The sequence below is a fragment of the Urocampus carinirostris genome, chromosome 1 (genome assembly GCF_059441175.1).
Source record: "Urocampus carinirostris isolate Australia breed hairy pipefish chromosome 1, RoL_Ucar_1.0, whole genome shotgun sequence".
Classification (NCBI taxonomy): Eukaryota; Metazoa; Chordata; class Actinopteri; order Syngnathiformes; family Syngnathidae; genus Urocampus; species Urocampus carinirostris.
In genome coordinates this window covers 14,058,693-14,073,113 of record NC_142349.1, presented here as the reverse complement: position 1 = coordinate 14,073,113, position 14,421 = coordinate 14,058,693, and the positions used below count along the sequence as shown (strand labels likewise).

General features: G+C 38.0%; 1 protein-coding gene across 1 annotated transcript in view; it reads right to left on the bottom strand.

Annotated features, from left to right (window-relative positions):
- The window catches only part of LOC148373628 (collagen alpha-1(XI) chain-like), a 94,654-nt gene that overhangs the window by 23,896 nt on the left and 56,337 nt on the right, over positions 1-14,421 (bottom strand). Inside the window, exons 15-28 of the mRNA XM_088327490.1 lie at positions 14,331-14,384; positions 14,210-14,263; positions 14,061-14,114; positions 13,929-13,982; positions 11,143-11,196; positions 11,023-11,067; positions 9,485-9,538; positions 9,353-9,397; positions 7,717-7,770; positions 4,155-4,199; positions 2,509-2,562; positions 2,379-2,423; positions 1,357-1,410; positions 1,242-1,286 (exon numbers count right to left, since the gene is read on the bottom strand). Of these exons, the coding sequence (XP_088183616.1) occupies positions 1,242-1,286; positions 1,357-1,410; positions 2,379-2,423; positions 2,509-2,562; positions 4,155-4,199; positions 7,717-7,770; positions 9,353-9,397; positions 9,485-9,538; positions 11,023-11,067; positions 11,143-11,196; positions 13,929-13,982; positions 14,061-14,114; positions 14,210-14,263; positions 14,331-14,384 (711 nt within the window). The remainder of the gene's footprint in view (positions 1-1,241; positions 1,287-1,356; positions 1,411-2,378; positions 2,424-2,508; positions 2,563-4,154; positions 4,200-7,716; positions 7,771-9,352; positions 9,398-9,484; positions 9,539-11,022; positions 11,068-11,142; positions 11,197-13,928; positions 13,983-14,060; positions 14,115-14,209; positions 14,264-14,330; positions 14,385-14,421) is intronic.

The following is a 14,421-nucleotide window of genomic DNA, read 5'->3' as shown; positions in this document are numbered from 1 at the left end:
CACAATCCCAGATTATAGCCAATAGTGACTTCTAGTGGCACATAGGATTAAAACGATAAAACCACTTTTGATTTTTATGTGTTACTTTGTTGACATCTAGTGTTTGGAACGTAGAGTGCAGCCTTGTAGTTCTTAAATCTTAATGGCCGTTGGAATTAATGAGAGCCTGGTTTAAAACCGTGTTTTGCAACCAATGTTCCAGGGCATACTAGTGTGCCATGAGACTGTGTGCCTAGTGTCTCGTCTAGCGTGCCACAAGAGACTAGCCAATTCTATATATAAAAAAAGGCATTGTTCAGTGGATTACTATTATCGCCCCCCCCTGTTTTATATGCTAGTTATCAGCACATGAGGTAATACAGGGAAATATATTTGATAGCATATTTTGTTTGATGAACTGCAAAAAAAAATAAATAAATATATGTTTAAATAAAAATCCTCACATTTTTGTTGGCCTAAATTCTAATTTTCCTATTTTAGTAAACTAGAATGTGGTAAAAACATCTGATTTCATTTTGGTCTTATTCAGCCGCCCTGAAAGCTTTTCAATTGCCACTCTTATTTATTGAGTTTTTCCAAATGTTAAAATTTTATTTTTGTGAATTTTCTATACAAAAACTAGAAAAACAAATCAAATAGAAAAACAAGTGATAAAATAGTGAAAAACAAAGCTTTTAAGTTTTTTTATGTCCCCCTGAAAAAAGCAATAACGAAATGTATGAAAATAAATGTGACTTTTCCAAATATTAATGCTTATATCGTACAGCATAACAGTTTGTAAAATGATCGGACGCTCAGCCAAAAAACTGTCAATTTCCTTTTCTATGAAACATGTCCAAACATGTCCAACTGAGTATTCCGCTTTTCCATGGACGGTCCAACTGAGTATTCCGCTTTCCATGGACGGTTTACAAGACGCCGTGAGAAATGTACTCCAATATTTTTCCTGCTTCTTTTTGTAACTACAGTCATAATGGACTAGAACATTTTGGCCATTTAACCATAGCACAGTATTGTATGTAGCCGCACCATAAATCTTGCTGCTTACTTTGGCGAGTCTCAAGGACAAGTCCATTCAAACAACCTAGTCACAAAGGTAATTTTTCATTCGCTTCACTTTTGTGGTTAAAGCATTCCACAAGGCTCATTCCTTTGAGCGACTCGCGGTTGTCTATACAAACAAATATTGTTGTCTTTGCCAATATAAGATTGGTTCATTTGGAAAACCTACAAATATTTACCTTTTCTCCTCGACCACCTTTTAGACCACGGATTCCCTCTGCTCCCTGGAGATAACCACAAATTAATATAAGGTACGCATAAATTGGGTTTTTTCAAACTCTGATGAGTGCTCACTTTGACGCCACGAGGTCCGGGATAGCCGATGGATCCTATTGGTCCGGGGAAACCCTAAGAAGAGGAAAAATGTTGAATCATTTTTAAAAATACAATTCCATTGACTTCCCAGAAGTGTGTAGCACAAGGATGTCAAACTCAGTTCGGCTCCGGGGCCGGATCCAGACATTCTGTTCTCAGGCAGGCCAGATCAATAAAGGAATGTCCACTTAAATTTTTAAGCTTTCAGTATTAGACTTTATCATTTAGCCTACTTTAGTAGTCTACCCTAAATATTATAATCATGAATGACAAGAGAATATTTCTAAGCATAACACGTGTACCCAGAAACAACAACAAGGAAATTATTTTCATGTTTTGCATTCAATATGTTAACTGGTTTATTTAAACAGTTGAGTAAATGTAGTTTAACACCTGAACCAACTCAGCACCGTATACAAACTCAAGTGGGAGCTATACATATATAACTTAGCCTTAATTGTCCTAGTGGTTTAAAATTAATAGAAAATAAATACAAAACAAAGATTTTAGCAATGCCTGGACAATAAGAGTAGATTACATCAATTCAAACTACTAAATTGGGCCTACTAAAGATAGGATTATATCCTTTACTTTGGTTGCATTTATCTAAAAAAAAAATCCAAATTTTTTATAGCAATGATATATATATATATATATATATATATATATATATATATATATATATATATATATATATATATATTATAGAAATGCTATCATATGAAAAAAGTGAAGCAATACAAGTTGAATAAAATGCGTCTAACTAAATATAAACAAGTGAAACATTTTTTATATTTACAATAAACATGAAAAAAATAAAGGAATAAAACTACCAATTATAGTTATTTTCAAAATTACTAAATTCTAACATAAAAATAACTACACAATTACAAATACTTAAAATTCAACAGCAGGGGTTGGTTGCGTTTAAATTGTGCTTTTACTAGTATAGAAACAATAAGAACTTGTATTTAGAATTATGTAATAATTTATTCACTTACAGCTGCTCCTTTCTCTCCTGCAGGACCCTCTTTACCTGGATGACCCTAGTGGAAAAATACAAGTCGTTCTTAGAGAATATAATCTTCTTTCGATGGCATTTTGGATTTTGAATTAATTAATGTGACTTACAGGAGGCCCATCAGCACCAGCGAGGCCGGCCAAACCCTGTTTACCTTGAGGTCCCTATATTATAAAAGAGTTGAGACAGAAATGTTGCAGAAATGAGCCAATGGAATCATACGGTGGGACGCCACCCATGACTTTAGCATTTGTGTATAAATTCAAAATGCAGGGTTCATACACTTTTTTATGGCCAAAGTCATAAAAAAGACTTTCAAAGCCCATTTTCCAATTTTTACTGTACCGTTAAAAGAGGAAACCCTAATTATGTATTTTGCAGGGATACAAATACATTTGACATACATACATATGCATTTTTAATCGTGTGTGTTTATCAAAACGTATGTTTTTAGATATTGCGAACATATTTGTGGATCTTAACAATATGTGTATACATTATTCAGAGGCAAATCTCTCCTCATATGAAAATTGGCTAAAAATAACGGAAATATGTAACCTACATTTTCAGTAGCAGGAACCACTGGCAAACACTACCCATTTCTTTTTTGCAGGGCCCATAATGAATGTCCATAATTACCATGTATTTTATAAAGCCCTGTTTAGGTGCAGCCTGCACCTGTCCTCTTTTGCGCGATCCATAGTGGGCAATGACTTTTTATAAGACAGTGCTGTACAAACTAATGCCAGCTTCCGCTAATCACAAGGGGAAAAAGAAATGCAACTGCAAAGAAAAGCCGAACAGAGAGCATTGTTGGCACACCTTTTTAAGCAGACTTGTTGAGAAACATCGGTACAATAAGCGTTCACAAGCACTTTACCCAAATTTCCACTACTATTCAATCCCCGAAAACATCTTAAAATCCAAGAATTTTCAAGAATTTCAAGCACCAGTATGAACCATGCAAAAAGGAAACATTTGAAAAATTTGTGATAAGATCGGCTGCATGTTTTGTCATTTGTTGAGAACTACATGTTCTGCTCTAGTGCAGATTATTGTCTTGTTCACCTAAACACAATAATACACACTGGCATTTTAATATACCCACCTGAGAGCATTCTGATGATACCTTGATATACATCTCATCTCATCTCATTAACCATACCGCTTATCCTCATTAGGGTCGCGGGGGGGCTGGAGCCCATCCCAGCCATCTCCGGGCAGTGGGCAGGGGACACCCTGAACTGGTTGCCGGCCAATCGCAGGGCACACAGGGACAGACAACTCATTCGCTCATTCACACCTAGGGACAATTTGGACCGGCCAATTCACCTGAAATGCATGTCTTTGGAATGTGGGAGGAAACCGGAGTGCCCGGAGGAAACCCACGCAAGCACGGGGAGAACATACAAACTCCGCACAGGAAGTCTGGAGCTGGATTTGAACCCACGACAGGTTCCCATGACATGAACTGTGCCGCACAAGCGCTAACCATTGCGCCACCGTGCTGCCCCTTGATATACATTTTGTGTCAAAATAATATCTTTTATGACTTATTTGATTAGACTTAGCCCCAAAATGTCTGTCAGCTGTAAAGGTTTCCTTTATCTCACATCTTTGCAATATGTGATTTTATGGATTCAACCTCAATAATGCCTAATCTTAGCCAGATGAAAGCATTTGAAGTCTTCTAACAGACCGGCACGTTTTTAAGACTATAACCCTGTTTAGAGGCAGAAAGAAAGGAAATACTCACTTTTTCGCCAGGAGGCCCGATCGGACCCTGAGGCCCAATGAGACCCTGAAAGGAAGGCGAGAGAAGTCAGTGTCACACCCGGAGTATAAAAAATGCCACCTGTCAAGTGTGCTTCCAGCTTTAATTTGCTTATTTGAGCTGCTTCATTGCTTCCACATTGAAAGCACTTTAGCAGTGTTTATTCTGACACGCTCCACAGCACCGTGCAAATGTACTTTTATTATTATTTCCCCAAGTCGCTTGGATTTACCCCAGGGGCCTCGATTTGGGAGAAAAATATGCGTTTTAGGGAACATATTGACCTTTTTTTTCCTTTGTCGAAAAAGCTTTTTGCTTCTTGATAATGCTAATGATGTGCACAGACTACATGCAGCCACATGAGGTTTATAGGCTAGTTAGAGGCTAGTTAGCAGTGGTGGGCCTTGAAGGCCTGCAAGGCTTTCTCCGCTGGCGTTAAATGAAAAGAAATGAAATGAAACGAACTGCATTTATGTAGCGCTTTTCAAGTCAAGACTTCCCAAAGCGCTTTACAGTGTGCTTCACATTTCCCAATAGCGGCCGTGCAGACATGTAAGGCGCTAACCTGCTTATTGGGGGCATTAGGGGTTCAGTGTCTTACCCAAGGACACTTCGACATGTAACACGGAGGAGCCGGGATTTGAACTGCGATCTCTTGATCCCAAGACGAGCGCTCTACCTCCTGAGCCACTGCCGCCCCCCCATGTTAAAAAACATCTGAATTATGTGCTGTCCATCAATACTTATCAAATGATTATTTAACCGTGGTTGCACTGCTTCCAGATGTGTGATTTCATATATCAAGCATTTAATCACTTAACATTCCTGTAAAATTCGCCTTAAATCCCAATCCAAGACGTACCCAAAGTAAAAATTGAATGCTGTTCTTGAAGCGTTTGGAAAATATGGACTGTTTTGGTCCATTTTAAAAGACTTTGAGGTTTTGTTCCAAAATAAAATGGTCACTGCAAGTGTTACAAGTAATCTGAGTAAGAACATACAGAAATATAAGGTTTTTATTCTCGTCTGAGTTATTATGAATTATGCGTTTCCAAAAGTAGCCATTTGGAGACGAACAGTTTTCAGCTGATTTTTTATCTGTTGACATTATTGTGAATTTTGGAGTAATTTTACGTGGTTGGATTCACTAGACTCTCGCGGATGTAAACAGGCCATGGTTGCGTCCTTATCGATTTTCATGGCTGCAAGATGATAGTCTATAGTGTTTTACCCCCCCCCCCCTTTTTTTTTTACAGTTTTCGGGTATCCTGTTTCAGACTGATAGTGATGTTTTTGTGATGAGTACATGCTCAGCATATCTTAAATCCCAAGAGTTTAAGCCTCCCTATGCTATGTTGCATGACATATTTCAGTGAATGATGACATCGTACAGACACGTAAAATGGCGGCGCCCTCTGTTGGCTGCGGCTGCATCGACCCGCTACAACGGGTCAGGTGTATCGACATTTCGTTCTTACAAAGAATGACAATACAAAGGAAATTATTATTATTATTATTATCAACTTTATTTGTGGGCTGTCTGACTGTTAAGGGGTTAACCAATCACACTTCAGCTATTCGTTGTAGATAGGTTCAGAAATCTACTGTAATGTCTGCAGAAGAGGATTTGCATGCTCTAACTAGACAAAGCAAGCGGGAGTGAAACTGTTTTTTCAGCCAATCAGATTCCAATTTGGTTTAAATGTGGATTCTGGAAGGCATTAAACAAGGAAATACACATTTGTGTTGATTTGATAGAAAGAGGTTGGACAATTTCAAAGGGAGCTGGCAAGCAGAGTACGCATCAGCAAGAGCGATTTTGCATGAGCGGTGCCGTTGTACACAGAACTTAGCGTGCAGTGAGGGCTGGGGTTGGCCCAGATACCTTTCATGCCAACCGAAATTTCACTTCAAAGAGATGGCTCATGGAGCTAGTTCGTTTGCAAACTACACATGACTTATTCTGACAGGAGTGAAGGTATAAATTCCACAGCACGCCATTGTTTGTTAAGAACATTAGAATTTTAAAAATATCATGTTAAAGACTTCCTACTAGTACACCCATGTTACCCCAAAATATGTCACACTTTAAGCACTTTGAACATTGTTGGGAGTACACCATCCTTTTCCAGCTGCACGATTGGCGACCGCAACTACAGTGAGGCTTTTGCACATGCACAGACCCATTTATGCAATTGGAATGGTTGGTCAACAATCAAAGATTTTTGAAATTTTCATTTCTTATTCCGTTTCAAGCTTAAATTCAAGCCCTTCTTTAAAAATGAGCAGAGAAATAAAAATGAAAATAGGACAACACCAGACATGGGACCAAGTCACACATGTGCAAGTCTCAAGTAAGTCTCAAGTCTTCACCTTCAAGTCCCAAGTAAGTCCCAAGTATTTTTTTCTTGGGCAAGTCAAGTCACAAGTCAAGTCCCGAGTCTTAGATTGCCAAGTCCAAGTCAAGTCACAAGTCATAAAAACAGCGACTCGAGTCGACTCGAGTCCAAGTCACTAAGTCTCAAGTCCCCATGTCTGCAACATACCTACAACATTTGAGAGGTGAGAAAACGATCATGACGGTATTTAGCAGCTGCGATTCATGTAACTTCGATTCAATTCAGTGCTGATTAGATCACGACATGCAAGCTTAGCCTTGATTGGTGGCACTTGACAAGCTCATAAATCTGCTCATTAATGACCTTGGTGTCACCCCTGTTCCTGTTTTTTCTCCTGTCACAACCCCCCTAAAGAAATGTATTCTACATAAAGATCGTTGGCCGCACGCCAAAGTATACTGAGCTAAACTGGATTCAAATATTGTAAACATAACAGCTACTGTTTTCTGTATTTTTGTAATTGCCTTTATATGCTATAAATTTGATACATTCAAGAAAAAAGTTTTGAGTTTACAATATGCATCAAATCGAGACATGGAAAAGGTAGAAACACTTAAAATCAAACCAATCAAAGAATCAATGATTAAATCCATATTTTTCTTTCCCCCTGGCTTGGCCTCTCATTAACCTTGGTACCCACCCATGCACTTGACTGAAAAGGGCATTCTGATTAATATTAGAGTCCAGGAATTTCATTAAAATAGTAAAATATTCCAATTTTAGGTGTCTGATCTATGTACGTACGTATTAGATGTATGAATCTGATAAACAGTACATATTTTCCATGTACATTGAGACACTGAATGTTGATTGAAATGGTCTGGGTTAAGGATTTAACCAGTCTTTTATGAGGCACTTGCATCATTTAATAAGGCCCAGGTCAAAAAGATTGCTCGATTTTATTGTTTTTCCTCCTGAGAAGTGAACCTAAGCCCATTCGTCGTGAGAAATATTCAAACTACAAAAGGGGGAGGAGATAAGAGAGCAAAGTGTTCGCGCAGACACTGAATGGGGAAAACAGACGTCTGAGAAGCAGAATGAAGGAATAGTGATGGCTAGAATTTAAGACAGGAAGTGATCATGCTGAGTTATAAAACAGAGCATGCAGACATACTGACAAGGAGAGGTCATGAGGGAGCACTTACGTTAGGACCAGGCAAACCCTGCTGTCCGGGCGGCCCAGGTTCTCCTTGTACACCCTGAAGCATTAAAGAAGAAAATCATTAATATTTTATCTGATTTTGTTGTTTGAAAAACATTGCATTAACTTTTTACTAGGTCAATGTTTATCCTTTAATCTCAGAGTAAAGTATAATGTTTTGATGTTTTAGTTTTTAAGTTATGGATGCTGCATTTTCATTTGCTGAGAAGGTTGGACACATCGAGTACTTGTTAGAAGTTTGGTATGGAATGTCCATGATAGAAATCTCAGTGAGGCAATAAAACGCAGTACTTGCATTTTTCAGGTAAAACTGAACATACAATTCCCCTCAAAATTTGGGGTCCACCAGGACAATTTGTGTTTTCTATGAAAAAGTCACACTTTCATTTATCAAATGAGTTGTCCTATGTTTCTGTTATTCTGCCCATATTAGTTTCTTCCTTTTGTTGGCCACTAAGATATAGCCCTTTTTTAAAATCTGCCTTGCAAGCCACCATATCGGAGTCGCCTCTTCACTATAGATGTTGTTGTTGGTGTTTTACGACTACTATTTAACCAAGATGCTAGTTGAAGACCCGTAAGATATTTGGATTTAGAACAAGGTATTTTTTAAGAATTAGAAGGACCCGGGTAAATTGCTTTTTGACTCAATCAAATATTTGAAATCGAATTCAACAAGTCACAAGTTTTTGGATAAATTCAAAGCAAAACATTGGCATAGGTCATTTAGGGAAACTTTAAGTCCCATTTTGAGACGATATAATACTTCGTCATGGTCAATGAATATTTTCATATAGACGGGCATAAATGTAAATTTTATGACATCTTTTGCACGGAACATAAAATACATTCACTTTTAAGAAAAGGGCTGAGGCGAGACATTTTGGAAAACTATATGCATGTGACATAAGACATTATAAATAACTTATGCCTCCACTGGTGGATCTTTTTTATAAAGGCTCACATGAGTTTGAACGGAAGAAGCCGATCAAACATGCACATTTACTTCACAAATACACAACCCTAGTGTCTTTTCTTGGAGATATTCATAATTAATCATTTTACATCCATTGTGATGCTGCAAATCAGTGTAGTGTGTTATTGTAACCTCAGGAAAATGATTATTTTAAACCTGTTTTTGAGATTTAAATCAGTCAAAAACAACTCCCACATAGAAAAACCTCCCAGAAGGAGAACCGTTTCAGCTGTACCCAAACTTCAAATAAACATGTCGTGACAACTCTGATGGAAAAGAAGGCTAATGAGGCGTCAGCAAGGACAATCAAGCCTCATTGAGATTACCCAAATAACAACGTAGGCTTAATGAATAGCTTCATTTCAATGAGTCAATGACCACATGTGGACGTTTTGAGGCGTGATGACCACTGACGCCACCCCAATCCAGATTCCCATTGAGACCCCCATGAAGCATGATGCTGTCCATATACTCTAGATTAATTATATTTGCGCTTTGCACTTTGTTATGACATGCAATCAACGCAAAATCGGGCTGAAGACAAAGTGATCGTACTGGTGGTCTGAAACCATGTTGTGCAATGCTTTTCTTGGGCAAATACTGACAAAAAAACACAGTGAAAAAACAAAAACAGTGTTCTAACCATGTTTCCTTTGGGACCTGCTTGACCATCAAGTCCAGGGAGACCCTAATGAGAAAACGGGTATGACATATTAGGGCAATTCGATCCAGAAGAATTCAAGCATGACATATACAAAATGTGATGTGCACGTACGCGTTGTCCAGCAGGACCTGCGGAACCTCTGGGGCCAAGCAAACCTCGTGGACCCTGCATGATAAACCAACCACAATGGTTTTTCACAAAGGCCATTACGTGAGAAAGGACAGAAAACTTGAAGTGATAAAAACAAATCAAAAGAAAAAAAAGCACACTAGAGAAACTGAAATAATATTTAGGACCACAGTAAATATAAAGCAAAAAGGATACCGACCATATTGATTCGTGTGTAATGCAGTCGTGCATAACGCTATAATTCTCGATAATTATGAGAGTTAAAACCGCAAAAGTATATAAGTTAAAGTAAATAAGTAATAAGTGGGTTGCATGACAGGAGTTTACCACATCATGTGCATGCCAACACGTGGTGTGGCTTATAAATGTGAGAACTTGGAGCTCCAACTAGTAAGCTCAAAACCCTGACCTCGTGTGGTCAAAATGGGTATCTCTGTCTCTATCAAGCAGCCTCTATTTGAAACAATATTTTCCGCACTATAAAGGGCACTAGATCACAACACGCGCCCCCACAAAAAATAGTCTTTTGTGATATCTGTTCCATATATAAGGTGCATCATACAATAAGGCACATGGAATTAAAACTACAGTAAAGACTAAAGTTGTGCAAATAATAAAGAAAATACATTGTTTGTGCATTGATTGATCAGTCAAAATCAGTTGAAATATGTCACTGATCTCAATCGCAAAACTTTTGATGCATATATCTTTGAACCCGTATCTCGGTGGGGGGAGTGTCTTATCCCATTCACTAGACAACTACTGACACAATGGACACACAAAAAAAGCAATAGATTTATTTCATCATCGCACAATTTTTAGTCAGCGATGAAGGTTCGGACTTTGTAGAAATGAAAAAAAAAATACATTGTAAATTGTATGTTGTTTTTTAATTTATACTTTATGTTGTCAATAAATAATTTTAAACATGGTCACACATGTTTAACGTTTGTTTCTTATAAAGCTTAGTTTGAGCTGAGAAAAACTGAAACAAAATGTTATACCGAGTGTTAATCACTTTCTGTTTTCTCCATTCTCTAACATTTGTATCTGGTACCATGACTAAAAATAGAGTGTTAATGAGATAACACCTAATGCCTATTCGAATGCCCTAGTGGCTTGGTCCTCAGCATTTGGGGCTCTCACCGTCACCGTCAATCCTGGTTGCCATAATTGTTATGCAATTGTGGTCATCGATAGTTTTTTGACTGAACAATAATTACTCAAATATGGTAATTTACTAGTATGCAGTTCCAATTTGATCCGTATCTAGGGTGCACTGGATAACAAGACGCATGTTGGATTTTCTGGCCAGTTCGTCTTTTTTAGGTGCACCCGAGAGTCGGTAATAATTAAGTATGTGTGTGTGGATGAAGGTATGGTGTAAAGCAGAATTTAATATCTTTCTGACGTCTCGTTTTCTGTTTGGATGACTAAGATGGTGCATTTGACATCTTAATTTGCCGCCACGTTTCGTACTTTAAACCGAACTTTATTTAGGAGGTTATAAATTTACTTACACCCTCTCCAGCCACACCTCTCTGTCCAACATGGCCGTCTTCTCCCTATGAGAGGATAAGTTGGGTTACTGGGTGGCTATGCTAAATTTGGACTGACAAGCATGACTGTTGAGTACTCACTCTTGGGCCATCTTCTCCTGGAGATCCTGGGGACCCTGTTGGACCGTGCTCCCCCTGGAGAAGTGATAAAAAAGAAAAGTTAGTTTAGCAAAAGGAGTGACTTAAAGCTGGGGTAGAGGAAGGAAAAATGCTGATGACTTAGCAATTCCAAAACATCGCAAAGACTCAAATCTGAGGTGGGGGTGACCACATTTACAGAAAACGATTCCCTGTATTTACATGTCCTCTATACATCCTTTAATTAAGTCATATAAGACTGAATTTAGGTCCGCAAATGCTTTCCCTGTGATTTTTTTAAAGACTCTTCCACAGCCGCCGCCCAGGCATTTACCTTTTAAAACAGGCCCAACAACCCCACAAACAAACACAGCTTATGGAACCATCTGATGTGGAATCTGAGCTGCTGCTTGTGTGAAGTTATAGCTATAAATAGGTCCCTTAAAAATCTAAAATTCTCAACCGTTTTTTTTGCTCCAGACAATCCAGATTAGTATGTACATTTTGTCATCATGTTTTCAATTAATAGTTGTCCATGTTTTTTCAATATTTTAGATATAGGCATATTAAGGTCACGCAAGACTCTAAAATCAGGGTGGTATCAAGGTCAAATGGACAGAGGGCCAAATAAAGAAAATTATTGCAAGCTGAGGGCTGGACCGATGAAATGTAAAAATGAATTCAAATGACACACATAGACTAGTGAACCTAATTGAGCCAACTGAAAACACAAAAATATTGCAACATGATTCAGATACATGGTGTTTTGAGCCTGCGGGAAGCCTGTTTTGATTGTTTTGACAGCGTAATCACACTTTTTTAACACGACGCATAGTAAAACATGTGCTTTTTTTTTAACAAATCCCTGCTTAAAACATATTCTAAGTATAATGTTGTGCTGGTCACAGATAGCAAGCGCTAAGTCGATGACAATACAGATACTAAGGCTAACAGGTTACCACAAAAGCTAAATATGTGGTACTTAAAATAAATTGTGGCGTATGATGTGCAATCATTTTAAATTTCCCAACGTTTTTAGGTGAGAAGATTGGTGTTAGAAGGTGCCTCAGCTCCGCTGGCCACTGTTAATCAGGCACCATCAGTAGCCTACAGTTTCTAATTTAGCAAAAGTGTGCTAAATTGACTTCAAAGAGGAAAGAAAAAAATGCAATATTCTACCACTCAATCAATTTAAACATTTATAAAAAATACACTGTGATTGAAACACATTATTATAAGCAGCACAAATGTATTTACTTTCTTCAAGGACCATACGATGAAAAAATTATCAATGACTCTTGGTGTATGATACAAAAATGTATCTAGATCGCGACTTTGACATGTGTGCCCTAGATTATCTTGTCAGCTAGGAACGGTACTTTGTTTAGCTGTGCTGCAATTGGCTGGCAGGAAGTACTGGCCAGTCATTTTATATTTCCCGCTCACTCAAAATTGCCTCCGTCACGACCAATGGGAATGTACACAACAATTGCAAAAAAAAAAAGAAACGTTTGAATTGATAACATCATATGACCACACATTTATAAACAAAATGGAAATGAACTGCAAGCCCTGCACTAATTGACAGAGTAATTAAAATAATAAAAAAAATGTCCAAGAAAATGATTATATTTTTGATATTAAATATAGCACAGCACATTAAAAGATAATGCCAAGTTTCACATCAGGCATAAACATGAATACGAAACGCTCACATTTGTAAACACGTGTTGCTATAATATGACTAAATCGGGGCTCATCTAAGCCAAGCTACTTTTCACTGTTTGGTATGAAGGGCTACCATCTTGATCTGCATTTCTAAAATGATAACTTATCAAGTATCAAAATGTTGTTACTACGTTATTAAATGGTTGTAATCACCAAAGGTTGAGTTGAAATCAGTCAACCAGTATAACATCATGCTAGTTGGAAATCAAACTTCCTGGAAGATCAAAATGAGTGAGCTTTATTTACAACCTGTTCGTGGGCTACTCAGGTGTTAGGAGACTACCAGGGACCAGTGGGCATCACGTGAGAGACCCTTGGTCTAGGGATACCTAAAACACTACACAGCACATCGAAGATTTACAAACTACAGTCACTCAACGTTTTTTTAAAGGTTATAGGTTTAAAAGAATTGCAGATGTATTTTCATTCATAACAATGTATTTTTGATAGATGTATGGCTGTAATGGGCTCCAGCACCCCTGCAATCCTAGTGAGGATAAGCGGCACAGTAAATGGATGGATGGATGAAAATTACTAGAAAATTGATGTTTTGTATCCACATTTTTTCTTTTTTGTTTTCTCTTTTCCTAATTTGTCTCGGTGATCATCCCCATCCCCATCCTCCTAATACTGTTTTGCTGTAATAATATGTAAAATGTGACATTTTCTCAAGCGTCTATTCTGGTCTAATTCATATCATATACCAGATTAAAGATTATAAGTATAACACGGCATATTCACACACAGGAAATAAAAGAAATACAAATGTAATGTGCAAAGCATATGAATAACTGATGTTGCCAACCAGTTTATTACTTCCAACTGACTGTCCACATTAGAAGTAGGTATGGCTAGAATTAAAAATGTTGTCATCACATGAAAAAATTTGAAAATACATAAATCCTCATGATAATTATTACTGAATTGATGTAATATTTTTATTGTTTAGTGTTTAATTTGTAGTTAAATGTAAGGGGTGCGGCACAATGACCCTGACAGATTGATGGTGCACCCTAGAAAGGAATATAAAAGGAAGGCAAAGACCTAGAGACGGATCTTACCCGGTGTCCTTTCTCTCCGGGGAGACCAGGAAGGCCATCGAAACCTCTGTCACCCTGGAAAGACAGTGATGTCATGACTGATTTAACTAAGAACGGCCATGGTCCTTAGTCCTGACTAGGGACAAAAGTTACCTTGGTCCCAGGCTCTCCTGGCATTCCTCGTGAACCGTCAGCTCCATTACGGCCCTACGAAAGCATTCACAGACCATATCGCAAGTAAGTCAACATAGTCTGTAAAAAGTGATCAAAACTTCTTTGTTTGAATCCAAGCTTGAACTCACTCGCTTTCCTAGCTTTCCTGGGGGACCTGTTGGACCTTGAAGCCCCCTTGGGCCCTAAGAATGAAAAAATAATCGTAACATCAATCATATCATTTTGACTATGGTGGCTAATTGTTCTTACCTGTGGCCCATTGTCTCCGCTGTCACCCTTAAGACCCGGAGCACCAGGACCACCCTGTTTGACAAATGAATTAGGCTAGAGAAAATGTTTT